This window comes from Cyanistes caeruleus, chromosome 5 (assembly GCF_971803275.1).
Source record: "Cyanistes caeruleus chromosome 5, bCyaCae1.hap1.1, whole genome shotgun sequence".
NCBI classification, from domain to species: domain Eukaryota; kingdom Metazoa; phylum Chordata; class Aves; order Passeriformes; family Paridae; genus Cyanistes; species Cyanistes caeruleus.
In genome coordinates, this window is record NC_141705.1 from 58,264,414 (window position 1) to 58,281,883 (window position 17,470).

Sequence of the window (17,470 nt, forward strand, 5' to 3'; positions counted from 1 at the left end):
AGCAAATACACCCTCGCTTCCTGATGGGCTCTGTGAGGGGCTTCATGGCCTGTGTGGTGAAAGAAGCTAAGAGAGTGAGGGCTTTGCCACCAGTCTGAAATATCTCACAAAGCCCCGACTGCTCAATTGTCATGTCAGTATTTAAAGATGTGCCGTGCATACGGTGTAACTCGAAGGTGATGTTTCACATATGTGCCATTTTGAAGCCCTGTTAAGCTGTTGGTTTTCATGTCTGTAAGTGTGTGTCAGCCTGATGCTAGATTTTCTCTGAAATATCTGTGTGGATCAGACATATGTCCTGTGTTGTCACGTGCTGCTGTAGGGGTGAGTAGGGACTTGGGTGATGCTTGGCAGGGGTGGTTCTCAGTGGAGACCTGAGTTTGCTGCTTTAAGACTATCATGCACCCTAAACTTTTTTCAACCTTTTTTCTGACGTTAAAAATAACTTCACACTTCCATCTAGAGCCAAATACTAAAAATAAATATGTTTTATTTTTGCATCTACACTCTGTGGTAGAACATAGCTTCCCCCCCCTCCCGTCAATCACCAAGTTACAGAGTAGTTTTTGTAGACACAGGATTCAAATTTCAAATAACCTAGGATGGGCAAATTACCACTTCTACTTGATGGAGCACTGTGTCATAAATGTCTACTGTTTGAAAATACCTTCTATCCAAGGATGCTTTGCACAAGGGGATCTCAAACATAAGCTCATAATTAGTTGTGAGCTGGGTAAAGGATTGCTCTCCTCTAGTATGGACCTTTTTTCCCTTTAAGGTAGAGAAGCAACAGCAATCTCAGTTTAATGTTAACCATAGCACTTGTATTCTTCCTTTTTTCCTCTCTTATTTAAGCGTCCATACAGACTCTCTCCTAAACAGTTTCTGGTTTTTCTATTGCATTTGCCCAAAAGAGTAAGTAAATCTTCCCCATCTTTTCTTTGAGAGGTTTGATAGCTTTTTGCTGGAGGATGTAACCTTGACATTGCTTTCAGTGCCATCCTAATTGGCACTGGAAAATATGCACCCTAATCACTCAGGCTTTTTTTTTTTTTTCCTGTGGTGTATGAAACTCAAATTTTTAATAGTTTAAAATGTGTAGTTTCCTAAGAGGAGTTCAGGATTTCAGATACTAAGAGGCTGGATAGTCTTTCTAAGCTATTCCCCAAACTGTTTTGATAATAGTGATGGTCTTGGGATTAGAAAGGGTTATGGGTAGCTCTTAAACTGCATTTGAACTGTGGAGCTATAGTCAATCTTCCCTTTTACCTGCAGTCGAAATTTAGTGATACAAAGTTGGAATTTCACCCTACTGCATGGCTTTGCACATGCACTTATCTTCTATAAGTGATAGCTAAACAGGTTATGCACTTTGGTGTGTAATACCTAAGCAAGTAAAGACAAAGTGTAATTTAAAGTCCTTTTGTAGTGAAGGAGGTGGTATCGCCAGTTTCGGTATCAGATGCGGAGTGATGTAGTAAATTAAAAATGGTGAGGGAAACTTTTTTTTGCAGCTGCTGTGGTTTGATTATAGGATTTACTTACAGCATCATTTATTGATATGAGGCCTGTCCTATTCAGCCTTTCCAGAGTTCTGGCTTTAATGGCAGCTCACCTCTGATGGATTAGTACAGGTTTCCCTTTATTGCAATGACTGATTTGTCAAAAGGTGGATTACAAGTCATGTCCTAAAATGCTGTAGGCTGCCTGATGTCTGTTTTCACTTGACCTCAGAATGAACCAAAAAAGCTGAACACTTGGTATTCTTTGGACTCGCTATGTGTTGTAATTAATCTTTCTGAGGACCTCTTTCTGATAAGGAAAGATTTGTTGCTGTAACTGGCCCCTTGTTGTCACGAGATTTCTTTGTGCTTACAGCAGTACAATGCTCTGTGCCAGGGCTTATCTACAGACCTTACAGACTTACCCCTCACAGTGCTGGGTTTTCAGAACTGGGTCAGTCTTCCCTTTTTTGTTGGAAGTATCCTGCACTTACTGCATGATCACTTCTTAATTCAAATAATGAAAACTAATCTCTTGCTTCTCAGCTGGAGAGTTCATTTTTGGTATCTGAGACTGCGGGATGTCTGGGTTTCCCAGGGGGCTGGAACATGGTGACTTCTGATGGTCGTTCTGGATGGAGTTATGATGCAGGATATGGAATAGCCTTCCTCAAGATGATACTGAGTGTCTGTTTACCTTGCCTGTTCACCTTTCCCTCTCTAAGCCTTTGGGATTTTGCAGTTGGAGGAGATGGAAAGCATTCCTGTCCCTCAAACGTTTCCGCTAGTGTGGGTGGGTGGGTGAAGGGCTTATTAAAGCAATTACATTCCTGGGCTAAGAATAGTAGGATTCCTAGTTTCCAAACTGAATCCCACCTTGGATGCTTCTATAGGAGCATGCAAGGTACAGTCCTGACAGTCCAAATACCAAAGGTGTTCAAAGCCAGAGGAGAAATGGATGCACTGATATAAATGGATTTTCAGGAATGTGCAAGGGACTAATGGAAAATGAAATAATTCAGTCTTTTTTTCCCATTTCTTATGAGTTTTTTTAAATTTGCTTTCCTAACAGTAAAATATTCTGTTGTGCAGCTCAATGGTATATAAGTGCTATGCTGTGGGCCTAGTTTTAGGGTTTTTGATATCCAGAATGGTGACAAGATCTGTGCAGTGCAGCATCCAGGGTCTTTGTGAGCAGGCTGGGAAGACGTTACTCATTCTTCATGAAATCTCAAGCTGTTCAAATTGCTGGTGAGCAAACTGATGTTAAAAGAGCCATCAGATGGCAAGGGCAGGCAGAGATAGTGGTGTTCTGCACATAATAGAAGCCTTGGAGATAGTTATTAATTTTGACTGCTGAGTGAATTCCCATCAGCTTTGTTACATCTACATCAGTAGACTGCATGTCTAGTCTCCTTAAAACGGTAATACTTCCTTTTTTGTACTTTCTGGCAGTGGTGTGAATTTGCAGTTTTGCATAAATGATAAGTGACTTCAGTTTCACTGTCTTGAAAACTTTTTATAATATCTAATGCCATCATCCTATTTTATTGAAAGAAGGTTCTGTAGCCGCTGTTGGGTCCTTGTGCTTATTCTGCAGTTTGTTTTTGTTTCAGCTGCCACCTCTCCAGTGACTCAGCACTTTGAGAGCGGGTTTAGCGGAGCAGGCACTTCTTTTTGTGCCCTTTCGTTATGCAAGCAGAGCAAGAGCCCTCATTTTGCAGTTTCTTTGAGACAGGCATAATAGAACTTAGTCATGTGGTTCGTACAAAACAGACCTTGCCATCTCCTTGGCTGCCAGGGAGCTTGACAGCAGCACTGCTGTGTGAGCACAGGGGAAATGGTGTGTGCTCAGGGCAGGGAGGGGTGTGCGTGCAACCACATGGGATGAGCTAAAGTTTTTGTGTATTTTTTGGGCTTTTTTTTGGTGTGTTTGTTTTTGTTTGGGTTTTTCCCTTTTATTTTCTTCTCATGCTTCCAGGGGAACACAGCCCCCTCATTTTTTTTTAACATAAAGGAGCAGCAGTAAGCTTTAAGCTTATAGATGTACATATTTCACTTCTGCTTTGTCTGAGTTATCATTTAAAAATGCTTTAACTTGGGACAGCTGCTGTAGACATTAGCTTTGGATTTACCAGACTGGTGTGAAAGATCGTTTCACTAACGTGTTAGCTGCTTCACTGAGACTTCACAATCCAAGTTAAAAACCTCTCTATTTCAGTGCTGACTGATGTGCTCTGTATAAATAAGGGTTCAGGAAAGCTGCTTGCATGTCGCATACTTTAAATTTTGAGGATGCAGTTTCTTTCCAGGGGGAACACAGATGGGGAAATTCTGGCCTTCTGTTTGTCTCCAGCTTTGCTGCAGCTACGACAATTTCTAGAATTTTGGCCACATATTTTTTCTTCTCCCCACGGCACAGGGGATTTTAATGTGAGGGAAGACATGGTGGTGGTTACTACTGGATTGGTTGTAGAGTGAGAAATAACCAACACCCTTAGATACACAATGTCATCTTGTAATGAAACCTTTCAAGAACGTTTTCATTGAGTTTGTCAGTCAGACACTGTGATACAACAGCCGTGGCGCTGCCAAACTTGTCTATGAAACAACCCTTTTTTTCTCAAGAGTTGCAGTGTAGATTTTTTTCACAGACTCTCTTCTTTGCTCTCAAGATAAGAGGCTGCTCTTTAGCTGTGTTACCTTAGGAACCAGTCAGATAAACATCCAATAAAATCTTGTTTTCAGAAGTTCCTTTCTGAATATCAGTATAAAATCTCTAGCTTATTTTCAGTAAAGCCATTCCCCCCTCCTCCCTTTTCCCATCATTCACTATACTAGACAGTAGCATTTTTTCCTCAAAGAGAGATGGTTATGTCAGCCTTTTTGGGTTTTTTTCTTACCCACAGGAAAAGCATTGCCTTCATTTTAGCCTTAGGAGAAAGACTTTCTTCAACATACCTTCTTAAAGTTGAGATGCTGTGTGATAACACGTGCAATACTTTAATATATTGTCATCTTGATAAACAAGGTGTGCAAATCTTTACAGCAAGGTAGCCTTGCTACGAAAAGAACCTTTGCAAGGAAAAAAACCAATAAAATGTAACCTTTTGTTGCTTACACAAGAAATTATTTTTCTTATTGAGTGAAACCTTCTGTTTCAGTAACAAGAATTAAGTGGTTCCTGAGGTAACCAAGTACAATAAATAAATAAAAAAACCCCAAATCTCACAACCAAATCCATAAATTCTAGAATGTGTTTAATAGTTAAAGCTATCAACTTTTTTTTTTTTTTTTTCTTTGTTTCTTTCTTACCATGGTGAAATTATTGCTATTGAAAAATGTGTTGGATTTCTTTTGTCTGTCTCCTGCTGGATCGTAGAGCATGATCTCTTGCTGGGTAACCAGGAGCCTAAAGTGACAGGAAATTCTGCTGTAGTGTTTTCCCTACAGCTGAAAAGTATTAAGGGAATTCAGCAAAAAAGTGGGGGAGGGAGCACTCCACATACCTGTACTTCTGGCGTGTTTTTCCACTACAACTGTTGGAGTGGCTCAGAATTTGTAGAAAACTTGCCAATTTTACAATGCTCCTGTACAATCCTGTCTGGTAAAGGACAGTGTAGTCTTACTTGGTGATAGATTATGCTTCTTGCTGGGTCTCTGTAACTTGAGAAATTAACATGCCATGGCATAGAGCTGAACATTTTATTTTATCTTCCATTCCTTTATGTGCACACCTTTTGCCTTTTTTGTTTTCTTCCCTCTTTCTTTCCTCTCCAAGTCTCAGCAAGAAACCATCTGGTATTTATTCTGAGTATTCTTATGAATGACCAATGTTTCCCTGGGTCAGAGGGTTCCTTTTGTGTTCTCTCTGTTCTGAGCATTGCTTTGAAGTCGTTATTTCTGCATGTGAGGTGCAGGTGGTGTGTGTTTTTCTGAGCTGATTGAGTAAATTAGAGATTAACATGATGCATATATTAATGAAATATTTCACAAATGCAAGTTTTAATATTCACTTGTTGGAAATCAAACCACAAATCCGAGGTGTGCACTACAAAAGGCCACTTGAATAGAATATTCTTGAATTATGGATAGTTTCCATTAAAGACATTTTTATACTCCTTTGGCAGTATACTTGCATTGTTACTTTTCTGTTTTCAGTAGTTTTACAGGTTTCAGAAATGAGCCTAACACCGGTCCTAATCACAGAATCATGGAATGGCTTAGATTGGAAGGGACCTTAAAGATCATATCATTCCAACCATCCCTGCCAAGAGATTGATTTGAATTTAATAAATAGCAAGGAAAATATTTTTTATCTAAGTGTCAGGATTGTTTTAAGTAGAAGAGTTTCATCTATGCAAGTATGATCTTTTTTTAAAAATGTACTTTTAAAAAACTTTTTTTTGTGTTGACCTGCTGAGTTAAAATTAACTCTGCATGTATACATTATGTGTGGGAAATTATGAAGAAATCATTTACTTTCTGGCAAACTTTATAAACTTTACAGTACCACTGAGAAATGTTTTATTCTCAGTATTTAGAGAAAATGATCCAAATGCTGGTGTTCATTTTTTTGGTTTGTCTCTGAATGAAGTCACTTTTAACTAAAGGTTTTCCTTTTATTTGAGGAAAATTTTTCTATTATTAAGTAAAAATGGAAGAAAGAAGACAAGTTCAAGTAAAAGAAAACCCCAAAATTTTTTAGGTGTTGTTCTCAAGTGTATGCCATTATTGGAAGATGTAAAAAATTGTGCAGTGGAAGATTCCCAGGCAGAAAAGATGACTGGCTATCCTCTTCCCAAAGTTAAGCATGAAATAGGTTTCTAGACAGCATAATCCAGCTCGTCATTCGGTTTAATACATATAATTCCTTCCCTTATTTGGTAAATGTGATAAATTTTAAAAGCAGCGTATGTTTTGATAAACTCTCTGGTTATGATTCCAGAACACTTAAGTTTCATTTTTACTGGTGGAATTAACTGTAGAATGCTGTTTTATAAACTGTGAATTCCAGTTTTTATTCAAATGCCGTCTGACACATTTCCAAAGGAAAAGCCATTGTCTTGTAATAAGGAATGCAGCATTCACATTATAATGTACTAAATTAAAAAAAAATGATTAATCAAAATAAATGCCTGCTTAACTATGTAATTGCTAGAATGAGATATAATGAGTTTGTAAAAGTTGAATTTGACTGTAAATTGTGTACTGCAAACCAACAAATACTGGTAATTTCTTCTAGAAATTAAATATCCTAGTGTACAATAAGATTAAAATTAGTTATCTGAGTTAGGTTTCCTGCTTTTCTTTTATTCATCTACAATCACTGGGCTGATTCTTGATTCCTCTTTTTGCTTGTGTTCACTCCATCTTGATTAGATGCACATTTAGACCCCCACAAAAACCTTCTTGACCGAGTTCTTGGATGTTGGTGGTGCTTTTCAGATGAAGGCTATCTATGGTGTCAATCTTGGAGTAAGACAAAGTCATAAATGCTGTATTGGGAAGTCTCTGCTTCTGAGAAACGATTGCTGCATGCAAATGATTTTAATTCTGTTTCTGCTTAGAAACTGCCTGAAGTCCAGCTCTTTGTTCCAAAGACATGCTGACAGCCAGCTTTTGGACTATTTGTTTTTTGTCCATGCAATGAAGGAGAACCTTCCAGTACTGGAACACTTCAGTTCTTTAAGGCGTAAAATTAGAAATGCTCTTTTTGTTGGAGACAACTTTGTGTGTTTACTAATACAAGTTTTAGATTTTGCCTGCTGTTTCTTCTCCTCTTGTGGCACCTTTGTGTTCAGCCATTAACTTGATAGGTGTTTGAGCAGTGTGTTGGTGAGGGCAGCCACTGAGGCAGTGTTTGCACAGCTCCATGAGGGAGATCTGAATCCAGAGCCAGCATTGTGATCCCAATACCGTAATAGCTGCAGCCTCTTCAGAAATCCTCCCAGTTGTGCATGCCTTTGTACAGCACCGAGGAGATTTTTAAATAGATTCATCAAAACTTGTAAAGGCAGAGTGGCAGTTCAAATAATAGCTTGCTCTATGCAATTTCACTTTGTCTGTCTTTATTAGATAAGGAATGGGGAATTTTGCCCTTTTATTGCTTATGTCATGCATCTCAGGTAATACTCCTTAGCTTAGGATGTAGGGCATGTAGGAAAAAGGATTCTAAGGAGGAGTGCAGAATCATATGATGGCCATTTCTGCAAAATCAGCTTGACAACGTGATTTGGTTTGAATTTGAAAATCTAACAGGTTGTCCAGTTATAAAGATTCAAATATTTTGTTATGATAAAATTTATTCACATTGTTAATTCTGCCTTGAATATATTTCCTTTTAGTCCCGCTCAGAGCCGCCCGTCAATGGTCTCATGGATGAATATTCCATCTGCTAACCCAGCTGCCACAAATGCTGCACTACCCACTTTCTTCTTCCCCAACCCTGCCTCTGGCACTGACAGAGCAGTGGAAAGGTATGGTGTGCACTTCAACTTCTGCTGGCTCTTTATTTGCCTCCTTTTTCCATGTCTTTATAAAAATATACGCGGCATGTGAGTTATTGTCTCAAACCAGGAAATGCAACCGTAGCAGTTTTTACAGAATGAAATACCTGTCAAAAAATGTTCATCACATTTTTCCTTTGCACACCTTGCTTGGTGGAGGGCCCATAGTACACTGAGCCAGTGGTCTGTTGCTTAATGCAGGAGGACTTTGTTTTGGGTGGACAATTCATAGTGTCTCTCTCCTGCAGTGTTTCTCTGAGAATCTTTTAAAGTACAGATTCTTCCACCTTTGACACGTTTAAGTTTCTCATCCTAACCTTCCTGCCTCTGAAAGATTTTCTTCCATCTCTACCTTCCTCTGTGGTTTCATTCTTTTCTTTCACTCTTTTGTCCAGCTTTCCTTCCATCCTGTTTCTGCTTCTTTTCATGTTGTTTTCCATGTTTTGAAGTATTCTGAGTTTTTTCTTTGAAGGTCTTCACCATCTTAGCTTTTCCCTTCAAATTTAGTAATATTTGCTTTTCTAATTAGTTTCGTATATTCTTCCCAAACAAATTCTTCCCAACACTTGATAAAAAAAAAAAAAATCCTATTTCTTATTACTGGCTGAATTTTTGAAGTATATTATGCTTTGCCTGCTACTGAGTTCATTGCAGACTAGCACATGAAAAAAATGTAACTATAGTTGAAAGTCAAGTTTGTCATAAAAGTAAGTGTGCAGAAAGTTGAGAGTATGATATTCAGAAATGCCAACACTAAGCTGTGAAGCTTCAGCTTTGGCTGTGTGTATGAATTGTAAGCCTGTAATGATGCATGTGAGATTGTGTTTAAAGTTTTAGTCGTCTCCAAATGTGAATGGAGAGAGAGTGGTTGAGACAGTGCCTTCATAATAGTAAAAAGTTGCTACAATTCATAATTTCATTTTTCAGTGTTGCCCACCGAAAAGCAAGAGCAGTTTATCCATGTGAAGCAGAACACAGCTCTGAATTGTCATTTCAGATAGGAGCAATATTTGAAGATGGTAAGTACTGCTTGAGTAAATATAAAGCAATGAAAAACAAATTGACAAAACTGCTAAAATGGCTTTGGATAAAAATACAAGCCTGACTGCTATTCTGCCAACATTGCTGGTGGCACACAGTTGGTGATGGAGATATTTTCTGGTATGAAGAAGCTACTTAACATATCCTTAGGACCGTGAGGCAATGCTTTTGATTTTTGAGTGAATAGACTCTTCCAATTGGTATAATTTTTCAGCATCATTTAAATGTATTGTAGTACCAAAAAAAAGGTTATTCAGTAATAGAAGAGAACGCCTTGGCCCACGAAAGTGAATTCTTTAAAATGTGAACTCTTTTTATAAAATAACACAGGGGTTTTCCTTTAAAGGAAAAAAATTCTGTTTCAGGATTTTCAAGCAGAGTGCCAAGTAAATCAGGTGAACAGTGCAGGAAAAAAGACAGTGTTTATACTGACTTAGATCAAGGTTTGCATTAATGTGTGCGTGTACTTGTAGAAAAAGGCATATTCACCAAGGTATGGAATGAAGGCATGTGTTTAATGATTTCTGTGGATCTATATATAGCACTACATATGAGCATCCAGAAGGTGATTCCTGTGCTCAAGACTGTGTTCTCAGTGAACTTCCAGGGATGTACCCTTCAGCAAATGCACAGGGACTTCAAACTGATAGGAAAGGTTTTAGCTTTTAAACCTTATGCCAATGACTACTGTCATTGCTCAGCAAAATCTTATTTTTTTCTAATAGCATGTATAATAGGATATTCCTGTCCTCTGTCTCCTCTCAAACAAGGAAATAGAAAGCCTGGCCCAGACTTCAGTTCTGCTTTTATTGTTTTTTTCAGTATAAAGTGGTCTGGGGTCCCCACTAGGTTCTTCCCTACTAGCACCCGCTTTACAGAATCATTCTTGATGTTTCCTATTAGAGCTGCCTTGCAGGCAAATCATGTCTGAATCAAGTTAGGTGGGAAACCTTTTAAAGATGAATTAGCTAAATGATTGCTCTTTTTAAAGTCCTTAACACCAGCTATTTTAATTTAAGTTTTTTAAAACATGACTGATAGGGCTCTTCCGCAGATATCAAACTGTGTACAGGAAAGAAAAATCTATTGCATGGTGGAAAAGATTTGATGTCTGGGAGAGGCATTTCTGCTGCAGAACAGCAAGGTTGTGTTGGCTTGGGGTAAGAAAGTCTTTCAAAAAGTAGTTCCTTGTGTGTCATGTTTTTAACATGCGAGAGCAATGTTAAGATTCTCTCCTTGTATAAGAACTCAAGAGGTGGTCACAAAGCCCCCATCATTTGGTGCATTGCAGCCTCAGTTGAGTTTTTCAGCTGGAGAGTTGGATTGCCTCAAAACAAGTATAGAATTTGACTCTGGCATCTGTGGAGAAAAGTTTCAACTGTAACTTTTTCCATGTCATCAGACAAAAAAGATTTAAAGCTTGGGAAAAAGGTTGCATGGATTGCATTTGGAAAACCCAATTGCAGGTTTCCAATAGCAAAGCTCACATGTCCTTAAACACATTAGTTTTGATTCGTTCTGCTGTATCCTGGTTATTTCACAGGTGTTGTCCTTGCCCTGCATGGCTCTCACCCTCAAGTAGGCTGTGGATTGGCAGGAAAAATTAGGAGAACATGCAAGCAATAAGGCAGTAATTGTATGTAATGGTCATTTCATAACTTTTCCCAGTAGGTTATGTCATGGATGGCTCTTTTCATGCCAAGTGCAGACCTGGCTCCACATTTGAAACCTCTGAAATGCTTCAACATGGGCCTTTTCTTTCTGTATCAGGCACCCCTGTGTCTGCGCTGAAATCAGATTGCAGTGAATCAATTCAGCTTCTTTAGTTACTCAATTTAAATTCCCATATGCCCTAATAAAGCCCCCAAATGAAGAATTAAAGTAATAATACATCAATTCTGCAGCTCTACCAATAACCTTAACTATCAAAGTGACAACGCATCAATCAAGTTGACATACAGCTAGTATCAACCATTAAAGTAACTGTTAAATTAATGTCTACTAAAAAGTGCTGCTTCCATTAGTGAAGATTTTATCCGTCTCTCCTTTCTCTACCCGGCCTGTCTCACTTTCTAATACTGTCTCTTTTTTTTTCCCTTTTTCTTTCCTCTCTTTTCTGCTTTGTTTCTTTTTTTCCTGTTTCCTTGCCCGTTCTTGGTTTGTCTCTCTTGGTCCATAGATGTTGATAGCAGTGGTTCTCTCTCACCTGTCATTACTCTGGATGAATCTTTCTGGCTGCTCCAGCCTCAGACAGGATAATGGCATTTAGGGAAGTAGTCTTGCACCTGTCATAGCTGCCAAATGCAATACTGGTGCAAGAAGGTGAGTTTAACCTTTGCTCCCATCTCCTATTTCTAAATGGGGGGGAAAAAAGTCTGTCTCAGTCTGCCAAGGTTAGATTTGCAAATATTTTAAGTTAAGCTTTGCATCCCATGATAGGAATCTGTATAGAACCTGTGAATTTTCACATTCAGGTGTTTTCAGTACTGCATGTACATTGTGCTTCCCCAAATCCCAGTCTTTCCATTAAAGTGCCATAGAATATAAATGTTAACACACCATCTGGTAAGATGAAAAGAAAAGGCAAAGTTTTCTATTTAATTGAATTGTGTAAGAAAATGAATAATGTAATCTGAACAATATCCACTGGATGATTTTTTTTTTTTTTTAAATCTTCAATTTGCCTTAGGCTGTGCCAATATTTTTATTTCCCAGTTGTTACAGGCTATATTATTGACAGCACATAACAATATAATTCAAGTGGTTGGAAGCAAATCTTGAAGAGTTTGCAGCTGGATAAGGGCACATACGAGAAGAAGCAGAGGAGGATCTGAGATTGAGAGACATATGCTGGCTGTGTATGTCTGTTGTTGTTGAGGCAGATATACCCAATAATCAGGGAAAGAATAATCAGACTGCCTGGCACTGGAATTTTGCCAGTCTTGGAACCAAGTGTTATTAAATTTCTGGTTCTTGAAAGAGACTGCTTAGAAGTCAGTAAATGGGAATTTCACTTGGGAGAAATGTTTCAGATAGGTTAAATGGTATTTACACAATAAAAATTCCTTGGCAGAACTGCTAGCAGGACGGCTTCCTGAAAACTTGTCAAGATAGCTCTTATCAAGCTTTTTACAATTCTTAAAATCTGATTTTAGGGGAGAGAAAACATGAGAAAAACTGTGAGAGTTCCTAAGGAAAAGTGGGGCACCCATCGTCCCCACTAAGTATAAAAGGAACACAAAAAGCCACATTCACACAACCCTTGTCGTCCCCATCTCTCTCTCCCACTGTAACAAAGTGCCAGCCTTTGTTAATGTTCCTGGTTTAAACTCCAAGGCACTCTCTGCCCTCTAATTCATGCTGTGGCTCCTGGACTGTCTCTTTTTATGGTCCTGACCAATCCAGGATTTACATCAAAGAGAAGTGGTACTCCCAAAATACTGTATTGCACTGTATGTGCAAATGGTTCTTTTGCTGAACTAAAAATGGAGATAGAGCTACTTCTTGGTGCACCTTTCATCTGTGTATTTCAGAACACTTGGAAAGACAGGGAGAAGACTCCCTGACTCCTAGTCCTGTGTTCCATCCATGACATAATTCTGATTCTCACAGCATAATTAAAGGAAACAGTAAGTTTTGAAATTCCAAATTCCAGGTTAACCCTAAACATGATAAATATTTTCTGCATTTCTGCTATCAACTCAATCCACAGGGATTGTTTCAAAAACCCAAAGGGATTTCTAAACAGAGGGCTTGCAGCACATTTGGTTGCTTTAATTGAATTTCCTGATGAAAAATTGGGCAGCATCATTGAATTCTGTGGAAGTGTGTTCAGTAGTGCTCTAGTGGCTTTAGCAGAGATTTCTGTTGCCTTCAGTAATCCTCATTTATGTTGCTTTTTGAGGGTTTTACTCTGACAGCCCATAAGAAAGGGAGACCCTCTTGTGCCAGACACCATGCAGGTTAGATTTGCTCCCAAAACAGCCAGTTTCCACAAAGATGTGGAAATCACTGTGAACCAGTGTCTGATTCAGTCTTGCTGAAGTTAGTGGCACCCAGACCATGGACTAATAATACTGCTGAGGAAGTGAGTCTTGCTCTCAATAATGGTTGAGACCTGGGAAACTTTTGAGCTGCCAGAGCAGAGCAAAGTCTGCTTATGGCATTGGGTCTCTGGGAAGAGCTGATTGCAAATTTTATGTATTTGCAGTTAGAAAATAATAACGTTGGCAATATCAAAGCTATTTCCTTTGGAGAATACAGAAAAGTAAGAGGCAAGGCTGCACATGCCAAGCTGACCTGATGGTGTTTCTTGATTAGAAGAAATCAGATCTCACTACAAGTTCCAAGTCTATAGATTTTGTTGGGATTTGAGTTGGGATGATTGTTCCATAGCACTTGCTGTCATACTGATGCTCAGAGATCTTCCTTCTCTGCACTTTGCTTCCATGAGTGAGACTGCTGAAAAGGCTTTACAGCAGGTACTGAGGAAGCCACTGCCCCCTCTGAGCTCTCAACTTGGCTGCTATTTGCACTGTCCTAAGAGGTGATGGCTTTTAGTGCTGGTTATGTGCTTGGGCTTGTTGTACAGTTCTGCTATGCACTCGTTAAATCTTGCTGAAAATGTTTCCTGTTTAGTTCTCTGTTCTGTACCTTTTATACTGAAGGTATTTGCCCCTCCTGTCCCGTGCCAACACAAACCCTAGTCCTGTGGGATGCTTGCTCTCCTAATGAGTTGTAGTTTTAAGGGCAAGTGTTTAGTTTCTACAGCAAGGTATTTTTAAATGAGGCAGGCCTGAGAAAGTGCTAAGAACTGTAATTGTTGTTGACTGAGAAGAAATGACAGAAAGGGGACACTACAGGAGTCTTCAGTTGAGCAGGGTATTTTTTCAGAAATAGGCTGTGCTGGGTTTAAGAACTCTGCATGATAGAGGAATGGGGTTTGTGTGGTTAAGTGATTTTGATTTTAAAGGAATGCATGCTGTTGTACACTGTATTTCAGAAATGGATTAGCAAAGAAAACAGGATCACTGGAGCTTAAAGCAGCTTTGCTTTTGGATGGCACCTTCATTAATACAATTTGCCTACAGAAGCAGTCAGTGATGTACACGAGTATCTTACCTTTTCTTGCACAAGGTGATTGGAGTGGGGACAGCAGCCTTCCCTGCTGAGAGAGTCACCACATCTGCTGAACATTAAGAATTACTTTTTGCTGTGTTGTTTTAATATACAAAGATCTCTAGAAATGGTGGCCTTAGGTATAATTGAGTGGTAATTCCTTCTTCAGTCTTCCTGGAGTCTGAAAGAACTGTCTGCCAGCAAGTGAGGCCCTCAGCTGTGTAATGCACATGTGCAATATTGAATTTCCTGAGCCCAGAGCTCAGTTGTGCCAGCTAGGTCTCATCTTCTGGGGTGATAATGGTGTTTGCCACTCAAACCCAGCTGCTGGGCCATGACTGTGCCGCAGTGTGCCGAGTTCACCATCATCTTACCAAACTTGCTTAGAAAATATCTCTTTGGAAGTTTGCTGTTGTGTTGAGTGATGTGATTCAGCATAGTTTGAGCATTTCCTCCCCTGCATATAAACTTTAGGTAAATTTTAATTTCAGTGTGATTCCCCCTCAGCTGGGGGCTCCCCTCAGTTTGAGCAGGCCTTGGATTTATAAACACTCACATGCCAGTGGTATCTACTGTCCTTCTAATGGAAATTAAGGTTAAGCACCAGAGGGCAGGTAGAAATTTCCTACTGCTACATTTTCTAGTTTTTCTTCCTAATATGTCTTTTTTTTTTTTGAGTTTGTTTCCTTTAATACAGAAGTGCTCCATAGGTATGGGAGACCTCAGGGAGGGGTTTGGCTGCTTCTGGCGCATTTGCTGGAAATGTAGAATTACAGCTTCTGGAGGGAGGTTTGTGGTGGTGTCAGCCATGCAGCTTCAAATGCATGTGTACTCTGTAATTGCAGAATAGTAATGACAAAAGGAGAGGAGGGCCTGCTAATTACTAATGGTAATGTAAGTTACTGTGTGAGCACATATCCTAAAAGGTAATTTGTCTGTGCACATTCTTCCTTTGGAATCTTTTTGTTGAACATATTTATTACAAATACAAGCCCAGAATTTCGTGCTGAATCTAAACTATCAGTAGCATTTGAAAGCAGTTTTATCTTCTGGGTTCTTTGGAGCTATAGCTGCTGTTTAAAGTGTGGTTTCTGGGCACAGCTGTCTGACACAAAGAAAAAAATAGAGAAAGTATGTTTTTAAGTCCTCAAGTTAAGAGCCTTAAAATGCTTTTGGAAGTGAGACTTAACATGTTGCTCTCTCTCAACTGTTATTTCCCTGATATGTAAAAGGCTACAAATATCACATTTCCCAATGTGTTAATGTGTTTTAAATAAAGCACTGACATGGCTGGCAGCATGTTTCAGCATTTGTCTGATGTCTTCCCTAAATACTGTCTAAGAAGCACTGTGAGGATAAATTAATACAGTAGAGAATGTTGTGGGTTGCTAAAAAGTGTGGGATTTTACAGTTACATAGGTAAATAGGTATCTCTATTATATCCTTAAAAGACATCTCAGAGGGGAATTTGAGGACTTTTTAGTCTATTTTCCAAAGAAAGGAGGCTTATGCTTCTTTTTTAACTTCCTGTCAAATATGGTCAACATATATATACAGGAAGTCAGATTTCATTACTTCTCTTGCTCACAGAGTAACTTCTGGGGCATTGAGAGTCCAAGCTGAAATATTTCTTATTTTATATTCATGGATACTCTTGCATAAACTTTGGGATCAGCAGCGGTAAGCACTTAGGATGGCACAAGGAGCTGTTCAAGCCTTTGCTTTATGTTTTGTGAATTGCACTATGTATTTGAATTTTAGAGAGAGGATTTAATCAGAAGAATGATTCAGATTTTGTCCACTGGTCACTTCTAATAGCAGCTCTACTCTGAAGAGATGATACTTGGAATGACATCTGGCTCATTTCTATTTTCCCTATAATTCTTTCCATGCTTACTTTCCATGCCAAGTAAGGTCCCATGCTGTGCTTCTCTGGCTCTGAGCTTCCAGATTCATCACTTCTGCTCAAGACAGGTTTTGCTCTTGTTTTGCCCCACCTACTGAAAGTGTTCTCCACTGCTTGATATAAATTCTGACTTTTCCCCTATGGCACAGATTTTTCTATTTTATAAATATGTCCTAAGCTCCATTAACCATTTCCTTAATGAAGTCTCCTGCACCTAAAAGCAATAGTTTTTACCATGTAGACTTTGCAGAAGTATATTATGAAGTATTTAAGTCAAGTTAATAATCCTCTTTATCTTTCCTAGCCAGATTCTTAAACTGGTCATTGCAGATGATGGGAAGTTTTTATGGATGCTTTGTCTGGTGTTGTGGAGCTAAAGCTGAAAAGAACTAATTCAAACATAAAAAGATGCAGTAATTTTCTCTCCCTTTCTTTTGCAGTGCAATTTTCCAGAGAGCCAGGATGGCTAGAAGGCACGTTAAATGGCAAGAGAGGACTAATTCCACAAAATTATGTTCAGTTTTTATAGCTTTGTGCATTGAACGCCAAGAAGGTGTACATGGTATCCATGGATTTTTGTTCTAGTCACTTGTCTCTACTTCTGTGACTGCTTTTAATCAGTGAAGAGCTGGACTATGGATTGAAGATCTTAAATCTGTATAAAGACATTAAGTGTTGCCAAATATGAAATACAAAAGATTTTTTGGGGGTTGGAATGGGTGGGGGCAAGAAAGAGGGATGGAGGGATAGCTTAATTTTTTAATAGGTTGCTTGTTTTTTCAGTTGTAAAGAGCAGTAGTAGTATGTTTGTTTGCAAGATAAATAGCTTTTGAAGTCAAGTATTTGGTTGATCTGTGAATCAACTTAGTGTCCTGGAGATTATGCTTTGATAACCAGCACTTTTAACTTTTGATAACCACCCAGAATGTGAGGGTGCTGAGGCCCTGGCACAGGGAAGTCCCTGGAAGTGTCCAAGGCCAGGTTGGATGAGGCTCTGACCAACCTGGTCTAGTGGAAGGGGTCCCTGCCCATGGCAGGGGATTGGAACTACATGATCTTTAAGGTCCCTCCCTACCCAATCCATTCTATGATTCTATGATCATTTTAGGTTTGGAAGATACTGATGGATAAAAAAAGCTATCATGCTGACAATTAAATTATATTTCAGAGTGGAATAGCCAGTGCAGAACAGACATCAGTAAGTAAAAATAATAGTTACCAAGACATGACATTTTTCAAATGTCTTCAAAGAGCACATTCATTTATGTTGCGTGTATGATTTCATTTATTTTATAAAGATAAGACACATGAACTTTTATTACAGGCTCCTATATGTCATGGTTCCTTTGCTACTCAAAAATATCACTGTAAATGAAATAAAATGTTATTTGTTA

At 38.9% G+C, this 17,470-nt stretch overlaps 1 protein-coding gene across 7 annotated transcripts in view; it reads left to right on the forward strand.

Moving 5' to 3' along the window:
* Positions 1-17,470, forward strand: part of ARHGAP10 (Rho GTPase activating protein 10) — a 136,456-nt gene extending 118,986 nt beyond the window's left edge. For 3 of the 7 annotated variants that reach the window (XM_023926299.2, XM_086889414.1, XM_023926300.2), the window contains 3 exons: positions 7,850-7,981; positions 8,939-9,030; positions 16,517-17,470. In XM_023926299.2, coding sequence (XP_023782067.1) covers positions 7,850-7,981; positions 8,939-9,030; positions 16,517-16,605 — 313 coding nt within the window. In that variant the 3' untranslated portion in view covers positions 16,606-17,470. Of the gene's footprint in view, positions 1-7,849; positions 7,982-8,938; positions 9,031-10,106; positions 10,321-11,231; positions 11,375-16,516 lie in introns of those variants that run through there. The other 4 variants (XM_086889413.1, XM_086889412.1, XR_002864339.2 and 1 more) reach the window with 3 other exon arrangements.